General features: G+C 37.4%; 1 protein-coding gene across 1 annotated transcript in view; it reads right to left on the bottom strand.

Moving 5' to 3' along the window:
- CFAP43 (cilia and flagella associated protein 43) overlaps window positions 1-26,507 on the bottom strand; it is a 51,512-nt gene that overhangs the window by 18,502 nt on the left and 6,503 nt on the right. Inside the window, exons 4-20 of the mRNA XM_086616813.1 lie at window positions 25,848-25,944; window positions 22,827-22,994; window positions 21,270-21,420; window positions 16,437-16,587; window positions 14,681-14,743; window positions 13,370-13,449; window positions 12,509-12,640; window positions 11,283-11,399; window positions 10,083-10,163; window positions 9,128-9,276; window positions 8,005-8,108; window positions 6,794-6,934; window positions 4,519-4,688; window positions 3,599-3,751; window positions 3,033-3,163; window positions 1,707-1,872; window positions 1,033-1,146 (exon numbers count right to left, since the gene is read on the bottom strand). Of these exons, the coding sequence (XP_086472939.1) occupies window positions 1,033-1,146; window positions 1,707-1,872; window positions 3,033-3,163; window positions 3,599-3,751; window positions 4,519-4,688; window positions 6,794-6,934; window positions 8,005-8,108; window positions 9,128-9,276; window positions 10,083-10,163; window positions 11,283-11,399; window positions 12,509-12,640; window positions 13,370-13,449; window positions 14,681-14,743; window positions 16,437-16,587; window positions 21,270-21,420; window positions 22,827-22,994; window positions 25,848-25,944 (2,168 nt within the window). The remainder of the gene's footprint in view (window positions 1-1,032; window positions 1,147-1,706; window positions 1,873-3,032; window positions 3,164-3,598; window positions 3,752-4,518; window positions 4,689-6,793; window positions 6,935-8,004; window positions 8,109-9,127; window positions 9,277-10,082; window positions 10,164-11,282; window positions 11,400-12,508; window positions 12,641-13,369; window positions 13,450-14,680; window positions 14,744-16,436; window positions 16,588-21,269; window positions 21,421-22,826; window positions 22,995-25,847; window positions 25,945-26,507) is intronic.

Genomic DNA, 26,507 nt, shown 5'->3' with positions numbered 1-26,507 from the left:
TCAGATGCAAGTCTCTAGCAGCTTGAAACAACCTAGGACCACATTGCTGCCCTTCAATTTTTGCTTCTCATCATCTGTCCCTAGCTGATACTAACAGTCATGTGGTACTTGTGTGTAGGTAGAGTCACATGAACTTGCCAAAAAATCCCAATAGAGACACCAAAGCATGAGTGCCAGCATCAAAGCAGAAACAGGAATACATGTCTGGGAGAAGGATGGAGAAGACACCACTTTCAGTGGCAGTATGTCTTAGATTGACTTGAGCCACTTGTGAAACTGCATCATAATTTGGAAAGTCACTCCTGAGATCACCCAGAAAGCAATGATACTTTGCTTTGTCCTATCATTGAACCCCAAAAGCTGGACAAAATACAGCTCTGGCTTATATCAGAAAGAACCTACTAGCATCAATAAATTCATATCTCTGGGGAAAAAAATAATCTAACATAACAGTTTCCAGGCTTACAAAGCACTAAATCTCCTCTCTGTAGACAGTTAGATCTTCGAGGCACTTTTACTTATAAAACTTTGGTTATACAACATACTCACCTCAACCTTAACCTGAAATAAACCTTGAGGGTTTTGTAATTAATGACATATTGTTGACTACTGATTTACCAGTGCTGTAGAATTTGTTATTGAGGCCTTTTGCAAGAAAAGAGCACCTGCTTGGTTTCTGGTAATAATCTTCAGTGCAACCTCTTGACATTTAGAAGATAAATGTCTTTGTAAGTTTCTAAAGGAAGCCAATTTCTCTGGCTTTTTTTTTTTTTTTTTTTTTGAGTTTATTCCTTGTGTAGAAGTGTTCTTTTGGTCTTTGGAGCTCCTATTGTGCTAGTTACCTGCTCTGATGTGTTTATGACCTTGACCTAAAATTTCTAAGAGTCTAGATTGCAATGCCTTAAAGAGAGGTCCAAATGTCAGAAAAGCTTTAGAAACCAGCTTCTTTTAAAGCATATAATTTGGCACCCCAAATCACTACTGACTCTTGAAAAGTCTGGCTTTGATTTAATACTTGTTCTATGAAAGTACCTTCTTTATTTTCTGACCTATCCATGTCATTTCATTGGTATTGGCTGAATACAAACCGGCGACATTTCCAGATTCTTCTGTCACCTCTACATTGGAAGATTTAAGTGATGCCTCCTGAAATTAAGGACAAAAACATGCATTTCAGGTACTCAGAAAGAACAAAAGAGAGAAAGAAAGAAAATAACAAATAGACTCACATTAGAAGCAACACCACCACCACCAAATTCCAGAGAGTGTTACAACATTTTTATTCCCTAACGAGTCCCCAGATTTGATCCTGCAAACCCATGCTATTATGCAAAGCCTTTGGATTCAAACGGGCTGACTGTACTAATCTCTGTAATCACTGCTTTGCTTATTTCAACAGAAAAATATACAACTAGTAACACAACCTATAGCAGTAACATCACACTGGGAATGACACATAACTTCACATGAGGAGAAACTGATTTTCACAGAGTTTTCTGTGACTGAAGAAACCAAGTGAAACTGAAGATATGACTGTCATCTTCCCATAACTATTCCATTTCCTCGATAATACTATTCCACAAATTAATAATTAAGTATATTCAGCCTATCCTGAGGGATATTCTTCTACTTTTACAGAAGGATCAGTTTGTTTTGAGAACAGTTTTTATCAAACTTTTTTTCCCCCATAAAAATAAGGAAAACACCTTCAATTTCTCTTCTGGAAGTGATTCTGACGTGGATTCTGGGTCACACTGCCATTCTGCCATAGATTTTAAAACAACATTTTCACTCAAAGTAGACTTGTTCAGAATAGCAAGAAGAGACTGCCAGTGAACAGCAGCTTCCTCAAATTCAATTTTCTTTATCTTCCTAGTAAACAGAAAGGGAAATGATGTATTTTTTGTGTATTATGGTAAAGGATGAAGTACTAAATATTCTTTGTAACATAACTATTAATTTGTTTTAAAATTCCTATTCAATATTTTGATATACGATTCAATGTTGCTTGAGTTCTAGAACTGCATTATTAAATGAAGTTTCCAAAGAATTAGAAATTCTGAAAGATGGATTACCCAGACTAGAAATATTGCTCTGGCGGAGTCAGTCTTTAGTCTATGCATCTACCTGAACATTTTTTATACCACAGAAAAGCTGTAGTTTCAAGTGTCTCTTACTCCTAAAGAGCTTTCTATAGCCACAGTTGAATTCCCATTAAAGCTGTGATGTCTCCTAATTGCTGAGTTAAAATAGTATCTCATGAGATTACACCACTTACATCCCCAGAGACTCCCTTCCAGATGGTTTATCTAAGAGAGATGAGAAGCTCACTATGGGTGATACTTATCAGAAGATACTCCTATATCTTATATTGCAACCACACCCAAAGTACAAGAGATTCCTCACAAGACTGGTGGAAGCTTTTCATGACCTAGTTTCCCATCCTGGCAAACAATCCAAAAACAGGTAAAGTCCTGACACCACAATCCCAGACGAGCGAGAGGTCCGAAAGGAGAAAGACAGAGAGAGAGCTCTCAGAGAGTCTGAGAGCCTCTGGAAGAGGAAAAGTCCTTCTTTCAGGTCAACCTTCATCTAGATGCTGGGCATGACGCTGCATGATATGGAATACTCCATTGGCCAATTTAGCCCTCAATCCTAAGTCTAAATTCAAATCATAGGGGGAGTGGTGGACCTTTTGTCCCGGCTATGCTGCCCCCCAGCCTGTTTTGCTCCTGCACACTGGCAAGAACACAGCAAGCTGAAAAGTCCTTGAGGTCTCAGTGCCAACCATAAACATCAGTGCGCTATCAATGTTCTTCTCGTAGCAAATCCCAGACTAAAACCAAAACACAGACCTATTCTAGCTGCTAAAAAAGAACTAACTCTGTCCCAGCCAAAACCAGGACACTAATTCTTCTCCTTGCTTTGAGATTAATAAAAATGAAGTCTAGAATCACAAGCAGATGCAAAAATTAGTCTGTCAGGACACAAGAATTTACACCATCGATATTGGTCTGCCACTTCGTACATACTTCCATTTCAGACACACCAGGGCACCATCATTTTCGCCATTAACAAGGATGAATTTGCCATCCAGCGAAAATACCACGGATCTGATTCCCCCTCCTTGATATGAGTGACAATGCTTTTGAGCAAGTATATCCTAAAAAAGTCATAGAAGCAGTATGAGCGAATATGCTTTTCTAATGGAATATGTCTGTAAATTATACTTCTTTATTTTAGACAAAAGTCAGTCCAAAATGTCAATACAGAGTATATAGAAGACTAGGATTTACGATTTTATAATTTTTGACTGCAGATGGGGCAAGTTTCTAGCATATTGATTTTGCAGGAGATAAAGAAGAGTAGTTATATTATCTACCCTAAGATTTACTAGAGAAGAAAGTAATTTGTATGATCACAGACACATTCATTATAAAAACAATTGTACTGTATAATGCTGTCAGTTCATGTTCAACATAAACTTTACTGGAACACTTTATATTCAAGAAAAGAAAAACTCATAGTGAAAGAAAGTAGCTTTCACACCTTTTTCTCATGTAAACTTAACAAAGCCTGTGCCTAGATGCCTACCTACCATAGTAAAAGTATGATAGATGAACAAAACACCATCCTTTGCTGCTGATGCCAGCCACCGGCTGTTGGGTGATAAACAGAAGAACCCTGATCCAAACTGATTGCTAGGAGTCCTCTTTTCTGATAAAAATACTGATGGATCTTTCAACATATTCTGCCAAACAAATAAAATGTTAGGAGCAGTTCAAATGATGGAAATAACTATGCCATTTTGAGAAGACTAATAATAGCTTTGTCGGTTATGGCATGCGTTGCAATTCAAAGTGCTGGATTCCTGAGCTCAGGAAGCAGTACCATTGTTACGCTGCTGATTTGCTTCTCATCTCTTCAAAAGGGTCTGTATTCAGTATGTTTGGGAATGATGTTTCTTGGCTCAGAAAGTACAGGACTTGTCAAGGAGGAATGCTCACCTTTAGAATTCACTTTCTTGCTTGACCTGACTCTTAAACTGAGGAAGACCCATGAGCTGCAGAGAGCTCCAGTTCATCAGCAGGTGATGACAGTGGCTTTCTGGAGCCCTCACTACTTCATTGTGAGACAGGGCTGGCCTGGGTTTGCAGTTGTGTCTTAGAGCCTTGGGCTCACACTGGCTCAGTTCCTTCAAGAGCCGGCTATTCAGGTTACTCCGCAGACGGAACAGAAGCACAGCTCCGATACCGAAGCTACATGTGAAGTGCCTGCAATCTGTATGAGTTTTAAGAACCAACATTTGGCTTTCTCTGTAATAGAACAAGGAGGTTGCTTTTGCCAGGTTTCTGAGCAGATGGTAGGATACTGAAAGCTGGTGTTTATGGATGGAGTAGATATTTTTAGTGCAGAGATCATTTTTTAAAGACAATATCTGCTATATTCACTTCATCTATAGCCTTTGTTCACTAGCATTTAATCATCGTCCAACACAAAGCAGCTTCAGAAAATTACCTCTTCAGAGAGATGGTATTTACAGATGAAAGGTGCACAGGTACAGTAGCCATACACAACGTTATCCTTCAGTCTGACTGTTGAGCTCAAAGGGTAATCCAGATCATATTGCTCCTTTTTAATGGCACTGGCTTTAAGCATTCCTTGTTCATTAACATACTTATCGTTATCTGGAAAATTGAAAAAAGAAACGGGGCAAAAGGCATCACTACCACTAATGCAGGCACTTCACCTATCAAGTAATGCTGAAAACCAGGCTCAGCAAGTGGTGGGCATGACGTGAGTTTCCAAGGAGGAGACTGGGAATTAAGATACCTACCTTTAGCACTAACTAGGTGTTGCATCGATCATCCAGCACACTGCAGTGAAGCAGAGAAATAGCTATACGTGCTCTAGAGAAGTACCATAAATGGTTTAACCACAGTGACATGACAATTTGCATACATTAATTTATACCCTGCTTCTTGGATATTACATAAGCAGTGCTAATTAGTTCGCATGGAGGTTCATGTCATTATTGCTTTCATCTAGAACTTGTTCAGGCATCTCTGCCATGACGTACACACAGCCTGGGTGGTATTGGTTAAAACACTTAAGTTCACATCTTGAAAAGGGCATTTTATTCTTTTTGGTTGCTTAACTTGAGCTTTAAAGAGACACCTGAAATCAAGACTAATGCAATAACTATAGATCTTTAGCAACTTCGAAAATCAAGCCCATTTTATATGTCTAAAATTGGAAACAAAAAGAAGGCAAACATTAGTGAATATTTAAAGAAAACACTAACTTCATTGAAAATTACCTTTTAAAAACTTTGTAAATTTTAAGGCCTTTAAAAAATTATATGTAAATAACTAGAAAATCTAACACTAGGCTTACTAAAAGTTTTACAGAAGTTTTCTCCACAAAAGGCTTTGTTAGCAATTCATTTGCACATAGTGTGAGTAAAATGATATAAAAATAGAATGATGTTAATAAAGAACACAGGCTGCCTCTTGCTGTAATGTGATAGACAGAAGACATCAACTGAAAGCTCAAACTGTATTGATTTGGCAGTTCTGAGGTGGAAGAGACATAAAACTGGAATTGCGTGGTGCCACTGCCAACCAAGCCTGCCCTGTGCTGGCTGCATGGTGAGGACACCAAGTGCAACATTAGCCTGCACTGTGCCTTAATTAAGTTAATGCATTTAACCCCTTTCATGACAACTGAATTAGTTTCCCAGCTGATTCCAGAAAATGCCCCAAATCAGTGCATTCCTAGAATATCAGTTTTACATATTCCTAGAATATCAGACACAATTAAAAGTTCTGTGATCACTAATGACACTCAGGTCCATCCTGCTTATAGTACTTCTAAAATGCTGTAATATTATAGCTATGTCCTGAACGACACAAATTACTGAGTTGCTTCACAGTAGAGGATGGAATATATAAACCAAATCATGAACAGTATTTGATAATTTAGTGTGGGCTACCCAATTTAGTGAAAGACTAACAGGTTCCCTTCATTTTACTCCCAGATTATGAACAGAGATTCAAACTGTGATGTCCCAATATGTACATTGCACGCTGCAGATACACAAGGCCAGATTTTCAGAAGGTAAATGGAGGTACATCATTTTAAAATCTCCTTAATTCTCCCTTTTTCCTCTCAGTGCTGAATTTTTCATAGAATGTTTCTCTGCAACTTTCCTTATTGGGTTACAAGTTGATATTTTTTTAAAACAGTGGACTTTTTCCTTAGTGCCTGTATATGGAAAAGCTGTAACAAAGACAGGGAATCATTACTTTTTGAGATGTATCAACCTTTAACCTTTTCTTAATGAGCTATTACATACCTATAATTCTTTGAAGAGGCTGGTGGGATTGATTCCACTTTGAACATCTGATATGTTAGCCTGCATATGGGTGATGCCAAGCACAAGACCTCTTCGTGGCTGGCTTTGGGCGTTGCCCACAAAGTAGTAATAATAATAACAACAATAACAACAACAAAAACCGGTAGTAGTAGTAGTTAAGTGGTGGCTTTGTGATTCTGCAAGTGAAGTACTTCTGTCCTTCCTTGGCTTTCCCTCAAAACATCACAGTCTTTCTGCTGAAATGGTTCAGCTGACTGTAAGTCTACAGACTGCCGTATGGGAAATGGTGTTCCAGGAGAATGTACAGATAAGATGAAGAAAGACATTACGATTGTTAATATTTTGTGTTAAGGGACGGCAATAATATGTTCTTGCCTTAGAAAAATATCACAGAATATGTATTTCAATTCTTACCTGTTGTGAGTGCTGAAGATAGACAAAAGATTTCCAGTCTTGCTCGCTGGACCTCTGCTACATTAAGAAGCACCACCACTTCGACTAAGTCATTCTTCAAGTCAGAAACTACAGAAAGATCCAGCACTTCATAGGCCAACACTGAAGCAGTTAAGGAACACCAATGCAAATTGTTACTGAGTCATGGTAATATTGTTTTCACTAAGATACGTGAAACAAAATGAGATCCCTGTTCAGAATACATCTCAGCTCAAACACACGGTTTTGAACTCTCATTAAAATGTCAGACAAGGCACAACCTGGTTTCAGAAAGTGCAGCATGCACGCAACTTCAGCTTGAGACACAGGGCACTGAGAATGCTAAGCACCAGAGTGTTATTATTACATTAAACACTCAAATCTGAGTTTACATCCAGCTTGAAATGCAGCAATTTTGAGGCTGTCTGCTGATAACCACCAGATAAAGCACTGAAAAGCTCTCCTATAAGCAGCCAGCCAGCCAATGAGAACGTGATGAAGCAAATTCCAAAAATTTTCTAAGGAAATGTAATTCTATATTTGTCAAACCAATTAAAATGATAAAATAATGTCCTTTATACTCAAAATTATGATTAAGATCATATATGTATATATCATGAAGATGTGATCTGTAAGTGTAATGTTATTGGAGTTGGGAAACTGCCTAAACAAATTTACAAATTTCAGAAGAATTTTTTTGTGAGTCAAAATTCCATCTTTTTGGGGTTTTTTTCAGTATCAACCAGCAAAGCTGACAATTCCAGCAGTCTCCATGTTAAAGATGTCTGGGGTGGACATTTGTGACAGAAGATTGCCCCCAGCTATCACAACCCACAGGTTTTTTTGACTAAGTTCTCATATGGTGAGCCACAAAGGTCTTAAGTTCTTTGCCAGAACTATTACGTTTGTGCTTATAGTACAGTTGGTCAGCTAATCCGTTCTCTTCCCTGTGACTTATATGTGCCCTGGAAGAAAAGTAATATGGGTGCATTTGTTAACTAAAATTATAGATGGGAAAAAAAAAAGACTGGCCAGGACAAAAAAAATGGTTGGGAAATATGTGGGAAGAATATGCTTAGTCCTTTTAAAAAATAAGTAGAATGAAGTAGAGTGGCTTAGTCTGACCAGTAAGTATACTTAAAATAGAGCGAATAGTGAAAACACAGTGTAGTTAATGTTGTTATATATATTACCTATATATCCAAGAACTTGGAACAATTTTGAAGGCCGGGCATCTAGAATAAAGATGTGTCCTTCTGTAGCTCTAGCGATGAGGAACTGGCCACACTGATCATAACTGGGAAAAATACAAATCCAAGTAGAAAACAGTTCAATACAGTCAACAAAAAGGGCCAAAGAATTCCACTCCCTTAACTCTGCTGACTTCATTGAGGGCATAAATACCACTGACATTTCAGCTTCCAGGTTTACAGGGTTGGAGCCTAATACAAAGCCCAGTGCTATGAGTGCAATTTCTAACTAAGTGGGTGGTCAATGACACTCCATAGCAGTCTATGTTAACAACTTTATTAAATCTTTCTTTGAAGTCCACCTCTTTAAAAATAAAACTACTATACAGATTTTTATATTATTTTTAATAAACATGTCTGTTTACATTGATTTAGCTTTGAATATATCACTTTTTGTATCTATTTTTAATGTTTCCTCTTACAGAACTGTGAAAAGAGATCACATCTGAGTCTCCAACTAAAAGACAGATTTATATTGAAGTTTAACGGTTCAAAATCCATTCTATTTTTTAAAAAGTAGAAGTAAAATACTCTCCAATTTTTCAATAATTGAAAAAAAACAACCAAACAAACAAAAAAAGCCTTTTAGATCACTAGAGCTAATTACAAGAGGACTGGCAAATTCCAGAAATGTAAGCAAATAGATAATTAACAATGGTAATAAATATTCACCATATAAGAAGGGATGAGCAAAAGACTTAAATTTAACTTAAGAAAACCTCAAATCTATAATCAGTGAGAAATAACCCTCTAACTCAGATACATAGAATTGTGTATAATTACTGCATATGGTGATCTGTCAGAAAGGATCTTAGACATCAGTCTTTTCAGTGCTCTATTAAATATCTTAAATCTTAAAATAAAGGCTTATTATATTTCTCTCATATAAATCCTGCTACCCTTCCTCTTGCAAGCAATTTAGAAGATATTGGAAAAAAATGAAGCTGTTAAAATATTTTACTTTGTTTTTCTTAGAATAAAAACTCCTTTTCTGTTTTTGTTCAACTAAGAGCATTACTCAAGCAACAAATTGAAAATATTCCTGCCCTTGTTATTACATACTTACTGCAAAGACAGCACTGGAAATTTGGAAAGAAAAATTCTGTGAACAACCCGTGGAGCTTCAACGTCAGTAACATCAAGGAAATAGATTTGACCTCTTTTGGTCCCTATAGCAACACTGTTGGAGGAGGGACAGCAAGCCATAGCAGTTGCCTATTTGAGAAATAAAAGATACTTAACAGTTCCATATCTTTTTATATATTATGCCATATGTTAGTATGCTATTTAAAAGTCTCTAAAATTTGGAGAAGAAACCCTGAGTGGTTTACACAAAAAACTTTTTTTTTTAACAAAGAAAGGATTTTAGAGACATCATAGGAATTTTTACCTATGTGTCTACATATCAAAAGCTAACTGCGCTCCTCAGGAAAAAAAAACTATATCCACTATGCAGATTTTAAGTGAAAGAAGTTCCACCTAAATAAAACAGTGAGTGTACTGTTACACGTACAGCTGTTATAAAAAGGGATTTTTTTTCTTACTCCATCAGACTTCAGGGTTTGAATGCATCTTAAATCAGGACAAAGCATTAACATTTTGAAGTACTTTTCTCAATTCAACTCCTAAAACCTGTTTTTCAGACCAGTCAAGGCATTTAGTTTTCATATACTCGAAAGTTTTCCTTTCAGTTCTGACAGTTATTAAAAATAAAAATTTAATAAAGTAATATCATAAAAATTTAGAGTGTTATTTACAAATATATGCTTAAAGACACATCACTAGGACATTAGGTTGAAACATTTTCTCTGCTTTATGTCTGAGTTAAGTACATGATTAGTTCAAGTAAACATTCTGAAAGATATTACTTTTTAAATCTCTTTCATGGGTTATTCAAAGACACTACTGAGCTCTCCTCAGCACTGGTTGATCCAAATCTGTGGAATATTATGCTATGAATTGAAAAATATTAAAGAAAATTTGAAGTATCAGTCAGTATATAAGCTCCAGGTTACGTGTACCTCAATATCAAGGTTCAGCTTGCTGAGGCAAGTTCCATCTTCCAGGAACCAAACTTGTGCTTCACCTGAAATTGTTACAGACTGGAACAGAGAAAAACAAAGTCAAAAGAGGGTGGAATAACCAAATAGTCTGGAAGCGACTAGTGATCTTCTACAGCATATAAATTCAACTAATGCCTGAGCATAGCAGATGAAGGGTTACTGGTTTTGCTTGAAATTATCTTGCTTTTCCTTTAAGTTAAGTTGCTGCAAGGTACACCTACCTAAGGAAAATGTTTAAAAATTTTTGTGAGTTGCTGCAATGACAGGAATGGTCTTTAAGCAGAATGAGACAAGCCAGGGCAAATCATATAAGCTTGATCAATATTAGCACTCCCACCATTCAGCCAGCAATAGAAAAACCTGCTTATAATTTTCTTTGCACAGGAAAGGGCTTAAGGAGAGTTCTTGTTTTCTCACATGAAAAATTATGCATATCACAATGGTGCTTGAGTTCTTCTTACATCCAGGCAATTTTATATTTCCACAGTAAAGTATAGCTAGAGACCAATCAACTCTCACATTACTCATTCAGAGTCAGGTAAAATTTATCATTCTCATGATAATGACAAACAGATAGATTCAGCAAACCTAATTGACTAAGACTCCAGGGTTCCTAGGCTGGCTACTTGAAGAATTCATGGCCTGGAGACAAATCAGACTTGCTGGCTAAAATATATGTCTTGCAGGAGTCAAAGACATAGGAGGAAAGCAAGGAATTTCTCAGAACAGACAGATCCATGAGTAAGGCTGCCTTTGTCCCTGGACCCAGGACAGAGGCATCTCTCAGGCTGTTCCAATTTGTGCTGAAGGCTGAAAAGATCAGTAGGAATTTCTTGGTCCAACATATATTGTCTGAATTGAATCCACCTTTTGCTCAGCTATGTACCTGAGCAATGGAGAGTCACACAAATGAACATCAACACCAGAACCAACATAGCATTTTAGCAGCCTGTGAATTACCCACCCTGCATTCTAGGGCAAGTTCTGACCCTTCTATAGGGCATACCTGAATTAATGCCATTTCCTTCCTTACGGAGAAGGTACACAACTGTAACAAACACCAGAACAGGCCCAATCTCTGCAAGGCTTTTGCTTTTGTGCATTAGCAACATCTGAAAAGAGTCATTACTATATATAAGAAAGAATACCATTTCCTACCACACAGTACTTGTTCCCTGGAGTAAGAAAATCGGCTGCCAGAAAACAACTGCTGCATGCGTCCAAGAGTTTGACAGCTTCTCCATTGAGGGCAGGTTTGTAAGTGTAGACTGTCCCCTGACAAATAAAGAGAAATAATCTATCACTGGGCTGTGAAACTTTTCATTAAAAATTTTCAAAGACTACAACAAATATAGCCATCTTTCTGAGCTTCACTCTTTAAAGTTTTATATTTGACTCTAAACTGAGGTAAATAGTGCCCAGTAGAATTCAGCTGAATTTAGTGGATTAAATTAATTTACACTAGCTGAAGATAAGGTTAGTTCATTTTAAAGTGATCCAGCAGGTCACATTTTCAAGAAGTTTTGCCTCTCAAAATTGTTTTCATAAAATAATTTAAAAACACCTTACTTCATGCTACTCCAGGAATCAATAAATGTTCTAAAACAACGTAAAACACAAATCATAAATCTCAAGCTTTAAGAGATATTTTTATCTAAAGACCTCAAAGCCTTTAGAAACAATTCATAACTAACATTGACAAAGATTTTAGAACTCCCCTACTCATTTTACAAAAGGAGAATTAAATCAGAGAGAGAGTGTGACTAAAGTTATTATTTAACTGCTGTCCTGAACCCAGGACCTCCTGACTGACACACATACACACTACAAAAGCATTTTAAGAGCTCTGAATTTACCAATTTAAATGATTAAAGGTCTGGAAAAACAAGTGGCATTTGAGGATTTGGGACCCTTGTGTAAGATTCCTGGACAACGGGCTGGTCAGAGAAAGATCTTGGACTGGTTGCCAGACAAATTCAGGTACGTATACAGAACAACTCTACTGCACAGCCACAGCAGGTCTGATGAGCCCAAGCTACACTTTTCGTATTGTGCAGGCACACGTCAAGCCTAGAGCTCATGCACAGTAGGTTCCACGTGACCTGGACACACTGGAGACCCTGAACATGTACTCCACTGTACACACACAAGTATTTCTTGGGAAATCTCAGCATTAGGTACTTTATAATCCACCATCTGTAGGAGACAATTGTTCTGTGCTTCATTAAAAGTCCTTCCAGTCTTTCATTAAAAACACAAGATGGACTAAGTTCACCTCTGATATAATTTGTCGACTTGTGTGGTTACCTTACAGACATTTCATACCAGCAGTACTAGCATACACACAGAATCACAGGAACATCCCATTATCTCAAGTGCTATACCTGATCAGTGACAAGCAGAAGTACGGTGTAATCAGGAGAGAATATGAGGCTGGATATGGGTTGTAAGATATGAGCACAGATTTTCATCTCATACTGCAGACCTTTGATGTGATAAAAGAATAAAATGCCCTCCTGTGCAGAAAAATACAAATCCATGTCAGGTCTAGGTCATTTATCGTAGCCCACTCTGGCAAACTGAACTGCAAGAACAACTGAAAATCTGTAAAGTAACAGTGTTTAACCGTATCCCATCACTAATGGTCTCATTTGCCTTAGCATGTTTAAATCCAGATTACTCGTACCCTGGATAACAAATCTATTGAAAAATGAAGGTGTCCTTTAATACAAGTCTTAGTAACATTCCATGTTTGATAACAACAGACTCTCTCATCAGTTAATACTTCAGATTTCATATAGTTTCTTTTGAGGCAGTATAAGAATTTGTCCCACTCTTAAGCAGTAATGTACAATGGCATCGTCAGTTTGGGTTGAATATTGAGTTATACTTAGCACAAAACAATTTGGCAGTTCTTCTGGCCATCTCCTCTCCTTTCCTTTTTTTGTTCATTCTTCTTTTCTGTTCCTCTAGAATACTTTTTGTCTTTTGTTAAAAATAGGATTGTCCCCATTTGTTGCTTCTTTGACTATGAAAGTGGAATCTCTTCCTACCATGCTCCCTTCTGATTTCTTGTCTCAAGTCTTAACAAATAAAATATATACAACGCCAGAGAGGATCTTTATAGTTCTACAGACCTTCACTTTTTTCTAACTCCTGTCTTTCCAGTGAACTCTGCAAATATACTCCATTTGAATGTTCTATGATTTTCACACAATAAGTTAAAAGCACAAAGGATGCCTTACACTTCCAGCTGCGTACAGTCCCTCATTACAAAATGCCATGGCAAGTAACACTGGTTTTTGCAGATCCTTTGGTTTGTCACCTGAGAGTACAAAATCAACACAAAATATCAATTTAATTTATTGCGACAACGTGTCTCAACTTCAAATCTGGGATGATTTGCTATTTGTGAGTAAAAAGGCTCCATGAGCTACATATTCTTTGGACTTTTTGCTGTGATAATGAATGAGAAGGCTGGTATATGTAAGCTGAAGTGACTACTATTGTAGTCTGATGAACTAGAAATTGATTTGAAAAATCATTTGATTTTGTAAAGGCTGTTAAATAGCCACATTAAAGTTTGTCAATAACGGAATCATGGAGTCATTTAGGTTGAAAGGGATCCTAGAAGTCCTCTGATACAACCTCCCGCTCAGCACAGAGCCAACTTCAAACTCAAAGCTAACTTCAAAGTTAGATCATGTTGTCCAGAGTCACATACAGCTGAGGTCCATCCCCAAGAATGGAAATTCCATAGCTTCTCTGGCAAACTTGTCCCAATGTCTGACTACCTTCATCATGAAAGTGTTTTTTACCCTAACACCTACCTGGAACTTCCATTGACGCGAACTGCGTCCTTTGCCTGTCTTATCCCATCTTCTCTGTAACCTTTCATTAGGTAGCTGAAGCAATAGCATAAACCCTCATTTCCTTTTCTTCAGGCTGAACGAACATACTTCTCTTAGCCCATCTTTGTATGTCAGGTTCTCAGACTCTGCAATAATCTTTTTCATAGAATCATAGAATGGTTCAGGTTGGAAGGGACCTCAAAGATCATCTAGTTCCAACCCCCCTGCCATGGGCAGGGAAACCCTCCACTACACCAGGTCGCCCAAAGCCTTTTTGGCCCTGTGCTGAACTTCATGCGTTATGTGAGTATCTTTTTTGTACTGTGGAGCCCAAAACAAAGCGTTTGAAACAAACCCCTAAACCCTAACTCAACTAAATTACACGTGATTGCAGTTCCAAAGAAAGTTACTAAAACTAAGCAGTAAGGAACCTATTCCAGCATCACTTACTCCCATTTAAAGTAGAATGAACAGAAATTATTTCACTGCCAGTGTTTCTCCTGAGGCTATTCATTTGGCTGTCTGTTAGCACAACAGCTATTAATCACTTGTCTTGTAAACATACAAAAGATTGCCATCAATGTGTCTTACAGAGGCCAGCGTGAGCTGAGTTTTCCTAACCAGTGGCTTCCAGCTGTACTCACATATTATTACATCACTGATGCTGCCTAGAAATCTATTAGCTTGATCTGAATGTGGAAATACCTTTCTTTTTCTGCACTTCTCTATGAATATACGACACCACTTCCGACATCTTACGCATGTGTTCTGCAGAAAAGAAAACAATTTATAACATCAACCTCGTTTATATGTCAATATTGCAATAGGAGTCGGTTGTATTCCAGTCTACTGAACAAAAGACCAGGTTCAGGATAATTAATCAAAAATGTGTGTTCTTCCCCAATATCCACCATTTCTGTCATTTATGCACCTGAGCAGACACAATCTTTATGTGATTCAGCTTACAGCTGTAAAAGGGAGATAGCAATACTTGGCATGGAGAGCGGTACAAATGCAGATTTATCTATCTTCTAGTGCGAAGTTCTGGTATTGTTATTTCCAACCACGATTTTTTAATCTGATTTACTTACGCAGGAAACTTCAGCCACTCTGAAAAAAATGCCCAAGTGAAATGTTGTGGCTCCTTATGATTCTGTTCGCAACACTAACAGGAATTTAGCCTTTGCTTGAAGTTAGACATGTACCTAAGCATTCTGCTAAATAGATACAGATTGCAGAATGTTTTAAATTAAGCAGAAGCTTCAGTACACGATGAATACAGACAATTTTGTTACACAGTTTTAGGACAGGACTCCAAGAGGAATACACAGGCCAAGGAAGAGCCCGAATGGCAAATATTCTTGTCGCCTTCTACTGAACTTGCAAAAACATTTCTGGTCACATCTCAGCTTTTTATTTGTTGATATTCCAGTACTCCTCTTAGACCTGACTGAACCAGAGAACTTCATGTGCACAGTAGGACTAACACCTTCCACCCCTGTGAAGGACAACGGAGTACAGGTTGTCATTGCCAGAACACTTCATACTGGCTGTTGTCTCACTGTCCTCCATCTTGAGAGCCCTCTGAATGGGAACAGAAGAGTAGCAGGTGGCAGGTAGCAGGGGTGTGACCTTGGGATTCCCAGAAAAAAGAAGGCATGGAATGGGCAGCTGTTGCCAGAAAATTTTAGTCAGTCACTAGCGTGCCAAAGGTCCCCATGAAAAAAGACAGATGGGAATCGCCTCAGCAAGTTGCAATCAATCTGAGGGACATGCACTGAGTCTTCTCGTTCTAGAATATATCAAAAGCAGATTTCTTTCTTTGAAGTCAAAGACATCTTCTGTTCGCTGTGTTTCACACTCTCTGCAGTAAAGCCTGATAGTCTTTACAGCCTTGTTTTCGTTAGAAAATATTTATGTAAGAGTTGACCTCAAGGAATTCTATTAAGCAACATTACATTAAATTCAGTTTTGTTGTCTGAAGACTTATAATACGAGTCTTCAAAGATCTGTTCTAACATTATCTAACATAACAAATGAGGACAATCCAGTATTTTATGCAAAACAAAATAAATTATGGGTACTTAACTAACAGTAAAAAGACTGTGTACAGCTGGTATATTAAGAGTTTAATGCTAATCTGGTAGGGCTGCTTAGTAAGATCTGGGCTCCTGGAACTATTGTTCATTTTATCAGTTTGGATGTATTTAGAGCTTTTTCTCTCTTTTTGCTGAAGAGAAACGAAAGGCAATTATTGGGTGCTAAAGAAACCCACACAGAAGTTGAAAAGACATTCTTCCCAAATGTTTATCATACTAATAAAAGAAACATGGCTTTACAATATAGCTTTACAATTTCTCTAAGGTACACAATAGGAAAACTGAAGAAAGGAAGAAAAAAGCTTTCGTCTATCCACTTTCCTCCCTACTCAAATAAAACACACAATGCAGCTATTTCTTACCAGGTAGAGGTTTTTGTTGAAGAACAGAAACATGGCATGTCTCAGCATCAATTGCCAAAACATATCCTTCCTTACAGCCCATGTAAATTTCTGAGGTTGCAGTCCAGCAGTGGGCAGTAGGATGCACCGAAGGCTTAATATAACTTCTAGGCTTCAGCACAAAAATAAATAAGTTCAATCAACAACTGACAAATATCTGTACAAGCAGTTACATACATTTTAAGGAAAAAAAAAGATCATTACCTCATATAGTCTGACCACTTGTATAACATCGGCCTTATTTTACTCAGTAAACCCTTCACTGAGGCTAGTAACTTGAGAGACAAAAACATTTTCCATAAGAGTCTATATGGTGGAGAACTCGCCTCTCTCCCTAGAAGCTTGCTTAAATGATGTATTATATTTTTATTTTAAAAATTTACATTTTAAAATTTTAATTTCTCTGGATCTGTTCTCCAGCACTTGCATCTGTTATAGTTTTGTCCTCTAGCTTGGAAATCCCTTCAGTACCTTCCCTACCCTTGCAAAGATATTGACCCACCATAACCAGGTCATCTCCCAATTTTTTAATGATAAAATTATGATAAAATTCAACACATTGAGCCCCTAGAATATTTTTTTTAAAAATCAGAATAGCTCTGGAAGCCCAAATTGAAATGGTTACCCACTATGACCTCACCCTGACAAATGCTTTTTAAGCTGCTTTTCAAAATAGTCTTCCACTTTGTAGACATAACCTGCACATGTGGTCTTGCATACTTGGCAGTACTAAAACACATTTTGTTTGAATAGTTTATCTTATCATACAATCCAAATTGCTCTGTAAAACAGCTCTGTCAACCTTTGTGTCATCTGCAAATTAGTCCTAGAAATATCCCTGCCACAGACTTCCCATGTGCCTTGAATTTCATTTCACTAAAATAAATCTCATAAATCCACCATCCATAAAACAGGAGGAACAGAATTTCTCCACCAAATATTATTAAAGAGAGTGACCTGTTCAGATATAACAGTAATAGGGGTCACATAAACACCATGACAGAAAGAACCATATTGAAGAGAATTAGGGGAGAGGGGAACAAAACACAAGAAAACCTTGGGAAAACATTTAAGAGAGAAGATTCAAGGAACCATGTATGCGAGTAGAAGTGGTGAGGAACAAACACTAGACAATATGATGGATTTAAAAATGAAGAGTCTATAATTCTATAAAACACCTGCTGTCTCATTAAAAGTTCTATAAAAACAGGAAATATGGTTGGACTTGTGATGAAAACACAGGGCAGAGATTCATAAGTACCTAGATTTCACTAGTAAAACATGCCAAGCACTTGCCATATGATTCTGGGCAAGTAACTCACTCTCTGTTTGTGCTTACAAAGCATTTTGAATTTCTCGGGAGGAAATGTTACAGAAACAAAGTATATTAATATTTATTTTATAAATCAAATAGGACTAATGGTAATAAACCTATAACAAATGGGGCTTTATATCATCCAGAGAAATATTTAATATAGGCATTTTCACTGATTTTATGAGGCTTGAACATCACAAATCTTCGGGAAGATTGTAACAGAACTACGGTGAGTCAGAAGCTTCCTGTGTAAAAACAAATTCTGTAATGTTCCTGTGTATCTGCTGTCATGACTGTCTTTACACACAAAATAGATAAAATATGCTAATCTGAGGATGAGACTATGTAAATCCCAGACCAGGTTGCTTCTTGAACTGTGCATGGTGATGCATAATAATAAAGCCTTCTTTTTTTGAACTTCTCTACCTTTTGAGTAGCACCTCTTCAGAGTAAAAAAAAATCCATGATGGATCCTTGTCATGAAAAGTTTTATAAAAAGACAATGGAATAAAATTGGTACTGTGGATGAAGTGGAGTCAAGTGGGCTTGTCATGGTAAAGCATATTCAGAAAACTCAGGTTCCAACTATAAGAAATATTGAAACAAAACTAAATCAATCTAACGAAAGAAAAGGATTGAAAGCTGTAGGATATTTAAATTCCTTTCATTCTGCTGCCCCGTTGTGGTTACACTTTGGTACACACCCAGTCTCAGCATCTTGTTCTGAAGTATGGAACCCTAACACATTTCAAAGCAGCAAAAAGGTGCACTGGCAAAGGGCTCACTTTTCTTACTTGCCTCCCAAACATTCCTTAGGAGTGGGCTACACCCTCCAAGGACCATGGACTACAGGTTGAGGAGAACTTCTTTAAATAGTAGTCTAAATAAATGGTTCTCCACTTTGGATGGCTACATAAATGTGAAAAACATCGATCTCAACTGACCCAGATTTAGTAATAAAGAACAAAAATTCTTCTGTCGAATTCTGCAGACTGGGAGAGAGCTTCATCAGACCATGATGCTATTCCCACCGCATTCAACTGAACGCATCTCATTAACCACCACAGGAGAAGCAGGTTGCCTCTTACTAATTGAAAAAGCATTGATTGAATTGAAAAACAATTCCAAGGCATTTACAAATGTGGAGGCAGAGATTTTGGGCCAGAGTCAGGTAACTGCTCATGGACATTTGTAACAGTATACAAATCATTGGTGATAGCAACATCTGCCAAAGCAGCCTGTCAATTTATAAAGACAGTGAAGAAAGGTAGTTATAGCACCTCTATTTTGGACAGCCTGGTCCGTTAAAGCGACGGTAGTCTGAAGACATCTGGGCACCTGAGGACCTCAGCAAGGTCAGTCATTTTGATCTCTCTCAAAGTTGCTGCATTAGACTCTTTTCAACACAAGGGTCTTGATAAAACAACGTTTCAAAGAAGTATCTTCTCCATCAAGTATACTCTGATTAATTTGTGCTGGAATTCCTTTGCCAAAACTGTACGTTGCGTGTTGGGGTGTTGGAAGGCGGTGCTTAACCTGACAAGACGTGTGTGTGCAACTCCCCTCTAGTGCGGGGGGTTACAAGACTGAGTAGCGGCTCAGTTTTTCTGCCAGGTTAGGAACACACGTGCACAGGCATGTGTGGAGGGGAGGATTAGCGCTGTACGGCACAACAAATTCAAGTCCTGCAAAAAGTTACTCGGCTATCCTAGTCTGGAGCAAGGCAAACACATGCCAGAAACTGATTCTGTGCCTCCCAGTGCTAAACCGTGAGTTCAGCACCTCACAATTTAGTTCACAACATACCACCACAACAGGGAAAAAAAACAGCTTGTAATTCTGCAAAACACTTTCATTTCTAAATAGCCTGATGTTCGTTACCTTGTCAATATTCACAATGAAAATACACCCATCTAGGAAACTTGGACAGTAACTAACTGTCAAAATATTTTCCATGTAATTTGAAACAAAAGGAAGTCTTTGTCAAAGACTAGTAGAACAATCTGCTCTTTACTCCAGGAATATTTCTATGTATAAGGACAACATAATCACCTTGAAGGTGCTAAAAAGAAATCTAGGTTTTTCTGAAGGCAGTTGGGAATACAAAGACCCTAGAGTGGTCTCCAGTATGGTTGAAAGCACAAACTTTTCCGTGTGGAAAAGCTCACAACACAGTTCTGCAAGTTCAAGCATAAGAACCTACCATTCCTGAATGGAATAGCATCCACTCCAGGACAGATAAATTCTATTAAGCCTCACAGACCTAAGATGGCAGTTGTTTTTTCCCCAATATCTCTTGTAATTCACTTTACAGGCTAAAGAACAAAGAGGTTTTTACAGTTCATCATCTGCACATAATATAAGAGGCAGTAAGGCAGAAGAAAAAGACAATGCCTCTGATGAGCATATATTATCTTCATTTTCTGTGTTCTAAGTGATCTGAAATATAAGCAGCTCATGTGTAATCAGAATCATTAGAGGATGCTTGTTTGTAGTTATTGATTGTCCTGGAAACCAGGGGCATCAGCAGTTACACAGTTAGAAACCTCTGCAAATCTGAATGCATGAAGCCATGAAAAGAGGACGCGGTCAGGCATCATTCCCTATTTTTATTTTTTATTCTGATTTATAAGAAAAGTTTATGGCAGAAACCTGTAGTATTCTAATCTGGTAATACAGAACTCATGCCTGTCCATTGGAAAGAGATAGTATAACGCCAGTATCATCTTATGCATGGTAGTTTTGGTGTCTCATATATACCACAAGCCACCAAATAGAAACTGATGGTCTTAATCTTAGAAGAGAAATCCAGATTTGCAAGTTAAATGTTTTCACACTGGCAGTTGCTTCTAGTTGGTAGTCAGGTGACAGTAAATTTCAAACAAATTAAGAACACTTTTGAAGCCTCTCAACAGAGGCATCTCAAGGGAGGCTAACAAGTAAGTGATCAAATGTAAGGGAGACAAATAGGTAGGTCCCCACTGACAGTGGTGTGGGAGTGTATTTCAGAAGCAGGGCTTGCTGTCTGGAATAAAGCCTTCAATGTTTCCACAGCTTGAGACATTTTCAGAGTCAAAAAGAAAACGAATCACAAAAGGAAGCAAGGATACCTGGAGGTTACTGTCAGTTTAGCATGGGAATAGGTTTTCAAGGTTTCTGCAGGTCATGCTAGCTTGGGCATGGTAAAACGCTGACATGCTTATACTGCTTCTGGGATACAGACTAGCACCTCCACTACAAAGATGTATTACTATGTTAGGACCTGTGTCAGAAATCTCTACATCGTACTGCTCTGTGTAGTAGCAGCATGCCTTCTAGGTCTCCTGTCAAAATGGATTTCAAAAACACTTTTAGGACAATAGATCTATTTACTGGTTGTAGCTGTTTAACAGACACTAAAATTATTAAATTATTAACACCTATTTGCATAAAAATATAACGACTTGGAGTAGTAAAAGGAAAAAAAAAATATCAACTACCATGAATGTTTCTGCTTCATCTCCTACCAGCCCAGCAATGGCTGAAACTGGCAAATCAGGGCCATGGTATGGATCTTCACTATGAGAAACTGGGAAAAACAAATCCTTATGAGGACTCAAGGTCCCTTGTCCATCAGGGAGTTTCACAGGTCTGTGAAAAAGCAAGAGACACTGTCTGAGGAGAAGAAATATTATGAATAGCAAATGCTGATACAAAACCAAGCAGCACGTTTTCAAAACTTTCAGACACGAACTAAGTTAATGGGCTTTACTTCAGCAAGAGTAATGAAGGATTGTTATGGACAATCATTCCACATGGCTCATACCATTTCACTGAAAAGTAATAGTAATTCTACTGCAAAAGAGGAATTCCTAACTGGCAGAAATGGATTGTCATGTTCTAGTGTCTTTTCTTGTTGCCTTGAATAAACAGCTATTCTGTGTTACTGTTTCCTTGCTAACCAGGCTTATTAGAGTCACACACCTAACTTGCATATGCTGTGAAGATTCATGCTTAATGTTTATTTGGAGAAAGTTTAATGATGATGAAGAATTAGTACTAGCATTTGCCTGTTGCACTCTGGTAATTGGTGTATGAGTGGCTGTTACAATGCAGGAGTTGAGGATTCTATAGTTTACAAACTATGCTGATTTATGACTGGGAAAAAAATTTATGTAAAAAACCATTCTCAGAGGAGGTTCAAACTCTACTGAATAGAATGAAAGTGAGAAAAAGGAGTATAGATGTATCTTCATATGTGTATTCTAGAATGGCAAAAGGCAAAAAAACTTCCAGTATTTTTTTCAGATTGCAAATTAAGGCCTTGTCTATGCTTTCCCTAGTATAACTGTGTCAATGGCAATATGTTGGTTATATTCATAGTTAACAAGACTAAACACACTTGGGAATTGCCGTGTAGCTGTCACAGAAATAGCATTGGTGTTGTCCTTCAAGGACTCCAACCTGAATGATAGATACTACTTTTACACCAGCCTCAAAAAACATTTTAGCATAAATAAAATCTAGATTTGTTTTTGCTGTGCTCTGTGAATTGCATCAACAGAGCCACCCCCTCTGGACCTGTAAATTGGCCACACAAGCTGGAAATCACATAGAAAACTGATATTGATACAGTACAATTTGTGATTACAATAACATATTGTTTAACTATGCTTATTAGGAAGAACTTAATCCAAATCTGGTGGTTTAATAGCTACAAACGCCATGCTCAACATAACCACCTGCAGGAAAGCAGTCCAGGCCCTACCTCAACTCAGTCATGCAGCTTTTGGTAGAGGCTGCCAAAGCAGCTGATTAGTATTAGCTCCATTATGTGCATAATGTGGACATGTGAGAACTAAGACATGAAATCATAAATTGAATTCGCTTGATTGACTAGATAGATTCACAGTGGTTGTGATTTAGCAATTTATGATTGCAATTGCCAGGTGAACTAAATTAGATTAAATTCTTTGCAAACAGATGTGGGTTGCTAGTCTTAGTTATCAAAATGTACTCCTAGATTTTTCTCTTAATCTGAACGGTGTTCCACTTACATTCGCTTAAGGTGATACTCGTCATTATTCCTTTCCATATGCCAGACAGTGACAGAGCTTTCACTAACAAAACACAGGTGCTGCCAATTCATGGGATTAAAACTTAAAGAGGTCGCTGTTATCCCTGGCTGAGGCTCACTGCACAGGAGGATGTTTTGTTGCCAGTTCCTTCATTAAGGAGAGTAAAAGAAAATCAAATCCATTAAAGAAGTCAAAAACATTCAAGCCAAGAGCTGGGTGTCATTATGACTGACATTCAACACCAAGTTTGGAAAACAAATACTTTGTCACTGACAAAAAATTTCTGTTGTCAAACGAGTTAGGTCCTCTTGAGAATGAAAAGGAGGTGGTTAATTAGCTACACATAAAATTATTACTGCTACAAAAAGACTGAGTAGTAAACTAATTTTGAAATCTGACATTTTACAAACATTATCATGCAATTCCTTTTGTGAAAGACCAACAGAGTTGAGACATAGATTTTTTTTCACCAGTGGCTGTTTGAATGGGCCCAATTAACTCTTCAGCACCCCAGACCTCAGCCCTGCTTTTCCAGTCTGTAAAATAATGATTATAATGCTTGCAGTTGGAAGGTATTATAATTAGGAAATAAAACACAGTCAGCCTGTGATTATATATGGATGAATTATTTAGGTAATACAGTAATTGTGTTGTGAGTGCAGAGATAGAAGTTACGGCTGCATTAACTAATTTGAGCACAAAACAGGGCAGAATTTGTGTGGGGCTGTTATGTATAGCTGACAAGCCTGGGAATCTGCTTTCCACTGACTTTTCTTTTGTCCAGTGTAACCTATTTTATGTTCTTACCATCTAATTTGCATATTTCTCCATTATCCAGATTAATTCTGACTGCATTTGCATTTTTAGGTTCTGTCCAAGAAGTGATTAACATTTGAAGAAAATGGTTAAAACTGTTTTTCAATTTCTTGAACTGACTGTTAATCTAAATAACATTTATAGCTTTGGTATTTGTCATTACTGCTGAGAGGCAAAAAATCTAAAATGCATACACCGCAGTAAATGGATTTGGTATAATCCTGATGTTCTGGCCTGTAAGGAATTCACTTACAGAAACAGATCAGGATGCAAGACAATAGTTAATATCAATAGCGTATGCAAAAAATGAGAAGTATTCACACATACACAGTAATTCTCATTTATACAGAAGGCTGTAAGCTTCAGTTCTGACTTTTGAAGATATCAGTGCAGTTGGCGCTCTCAAGATCTGTCAGCATGTTCTCATCTCATACCTAACAGACAGTGCCACCTCACTTTCACAGTAGATAACTTATTAAAATCTGAAACTATATGGTACATGTATCTGAAAAATAATCAGGCATTCAGCCTCTCCTTTGAACAGAAAAGAATAAAAGATCTAGAGATAAAATATCTCAGATGAAAGGCAGCTTTTACTCATCCATAAGCTTTCTATATTTTCAGACTGACATAACTTCCAAAACATCATTTATACCTCTGATTCCAAACTACCTGCTTAAAATGCAGGAACTGTGCAACCATCATACTGTAATGACAGATTAAGAATGCTAAACACTGAGGTTCCTTTCATCTGTACACACACATTTCTGCAACGAATGCACAATATAATCCAATTGCAAAAACAAAGGTCTTGATCTCACAGTAAATTCATACACCTCTGTTCAAGTTATTATAAATTCTAAGTTTAATATTGTAAGGTAATTCTATTTCCTCACTAAATTCTTTCTGACTGGAATCTAGGATGGTTCTTTTGTGACAATTAGCTGCTGACAGTCATATTCACGCTGATTCAAACAGGTTTAAATTGTACGGCCTTGGAAATTGCCACTACTTTAAAGCATTTAAACATTTCCAGATATTTCCGTTTTTAAGAATAATCTAGAAGTCTTTCAAGATGGTGGATTTTTGTTTAAGTGTATGCAATGAACACATGAGACCATGTGTTTTATTTCTGCTGTAAGTGACAAACATGTAAACATGTTTTCACAGAATGGTTTGGGTTGGAAGGGACCTTAAAGATCCTCTAGTTCCAATCCCCCTGCTCTCTTCAGGCCAGTGAGGCTGGCTTGTTGGTTCCTACTGTGACATACACGCAGACATCCTTCCTGAACTACTGTGTATGATCAGAGTTCACAGCAAACATTATTCTTCTTCATAAGGGATAAAGACGAGGCATCTGTAACAGTATCTACTATCATTACTAAAATTCTGAAGTTACAGGAGTTTCTGTCTCTTCACCACTCATTGTACACGAAAAAGCCATAATTAAATTGGGAGTATACAAAATATTCCTTGCATGTCCTTGCTTGACTTCCTCCTACTCCACCCTCCCTATTTGTTTTAAAGAAATGCTCAGACTCCACAGTCAATGGAAGCTGGCTGGCAATGGATGCAAGAGCAGGATTATATTTTTTACAGAACAATTAAAATTAAATATTCTAACTTTCTGTATCTGCATCACATTATATAATGTTTCTTTTCATGACAATGAGCAGAAAATGATGATCTAACCCAGTGACCCATGGTATGTAATCATGAGCAAAACTATATGACAGAACAAAGATCAAGTACAAGTAATTAAGAGGACCACTGAATGGCCCAGGGGAACAAAAAAGTAGAAATTGCCTCTAGAATGCTTTTCCTCTTTTCAGCAGACAACTTTCTTCCACAAACAGCATGGTACTCAACTTCCAAAGGTGAACAAGTAATTAACTGATGCTGAAGACTTTAGAAGCACTCCAAAATATAAAACTTTGAAGAAGGTAGAAGATAGCTATAGCAAGGTAACAGTCATTCTGACTAGGGGATACTAATGCTAGAAAACAACTGCAAATTTGATACAGAAAGTTTGCAGACAATGATTAATCAGAAAAAAAAAAAAAAAGGAGATGAAGGCAACCAGTGAGTCTTCCACATTTGTTAACTTAATTTATGCTAAAACAGCACACATACAAAAACATGAATTAAATGTAAATGTTATTAAATATTTTTTTTTACTCTTACCATACTGAAAGAACAAATTCTGGGATTGAAGAGTAACTGGCTAGATATGGGCCTGTGAAACTAAATGCAAGTAAGGCATAGTCCAGCTGAGCATTACCTGAAATGTGAAAATACAGAACATGGTCTTTAATTGCCCCGGACGTCACCGTACACTATCAGAGTGCCCTTCTCAGTTCCTTCATATCCACTTTAACTCTTCAAAGACATTCTTCAGGCCCCTGATTCCTTCGCTTCACTCTAGATTATTGTTTGGATTTGATTATAAAAATGTTCCCTATGTATCACTGCTTGGAATTTTTTCAATTTTTTTCAAGAGTACCTTGAATTTGTAAAGTATTTTTTCCCCCCAAGTATCCTGAAATCCTTTGCAGTCATAATCTTGTTCATACACATGAAATAAGCAAGTGGTATGATCCTTATTTAAATGGCAAGGAAACTGAAACATGGATAGGGTAAGCAACTTAACCAAGGAGAGAAATGTTATGAGGCAGGCAAAAATGTAAATGAGATCCCAGACTCCAAAGTGTAACTGAAAGAACCCTCATTCATCTCACATCTCAGATTTCTCAATGTGGCTCTCAGCAGTCTGCTTGAGTGCCTACTGCAGTAGGATTTTTTTGTTATTCTGACTATATTTTCCTAAAATTAGTTCCATTTCAT

This window comes from Tauraco erythrolophus, chromosome 9, assembly GCF_009769465.1.
Source record: "Tauraco erythrolophus isolate bTauEry1 chromosome 9, bTauEry1.pri, whole genome shotgun sequence".
NCBI classification, from domain to species: Eukaryota; Metazoa; Chordata; class Aves; order Musophagiformes; family Musophagidae; genus Tauraco; species Tauraco erythrolophus.
The sequence above is the reverse complement of the archived record's forward strand: the minus strand, read 5'-3'. Positions and strand labels throughout refer to the sequence as shown.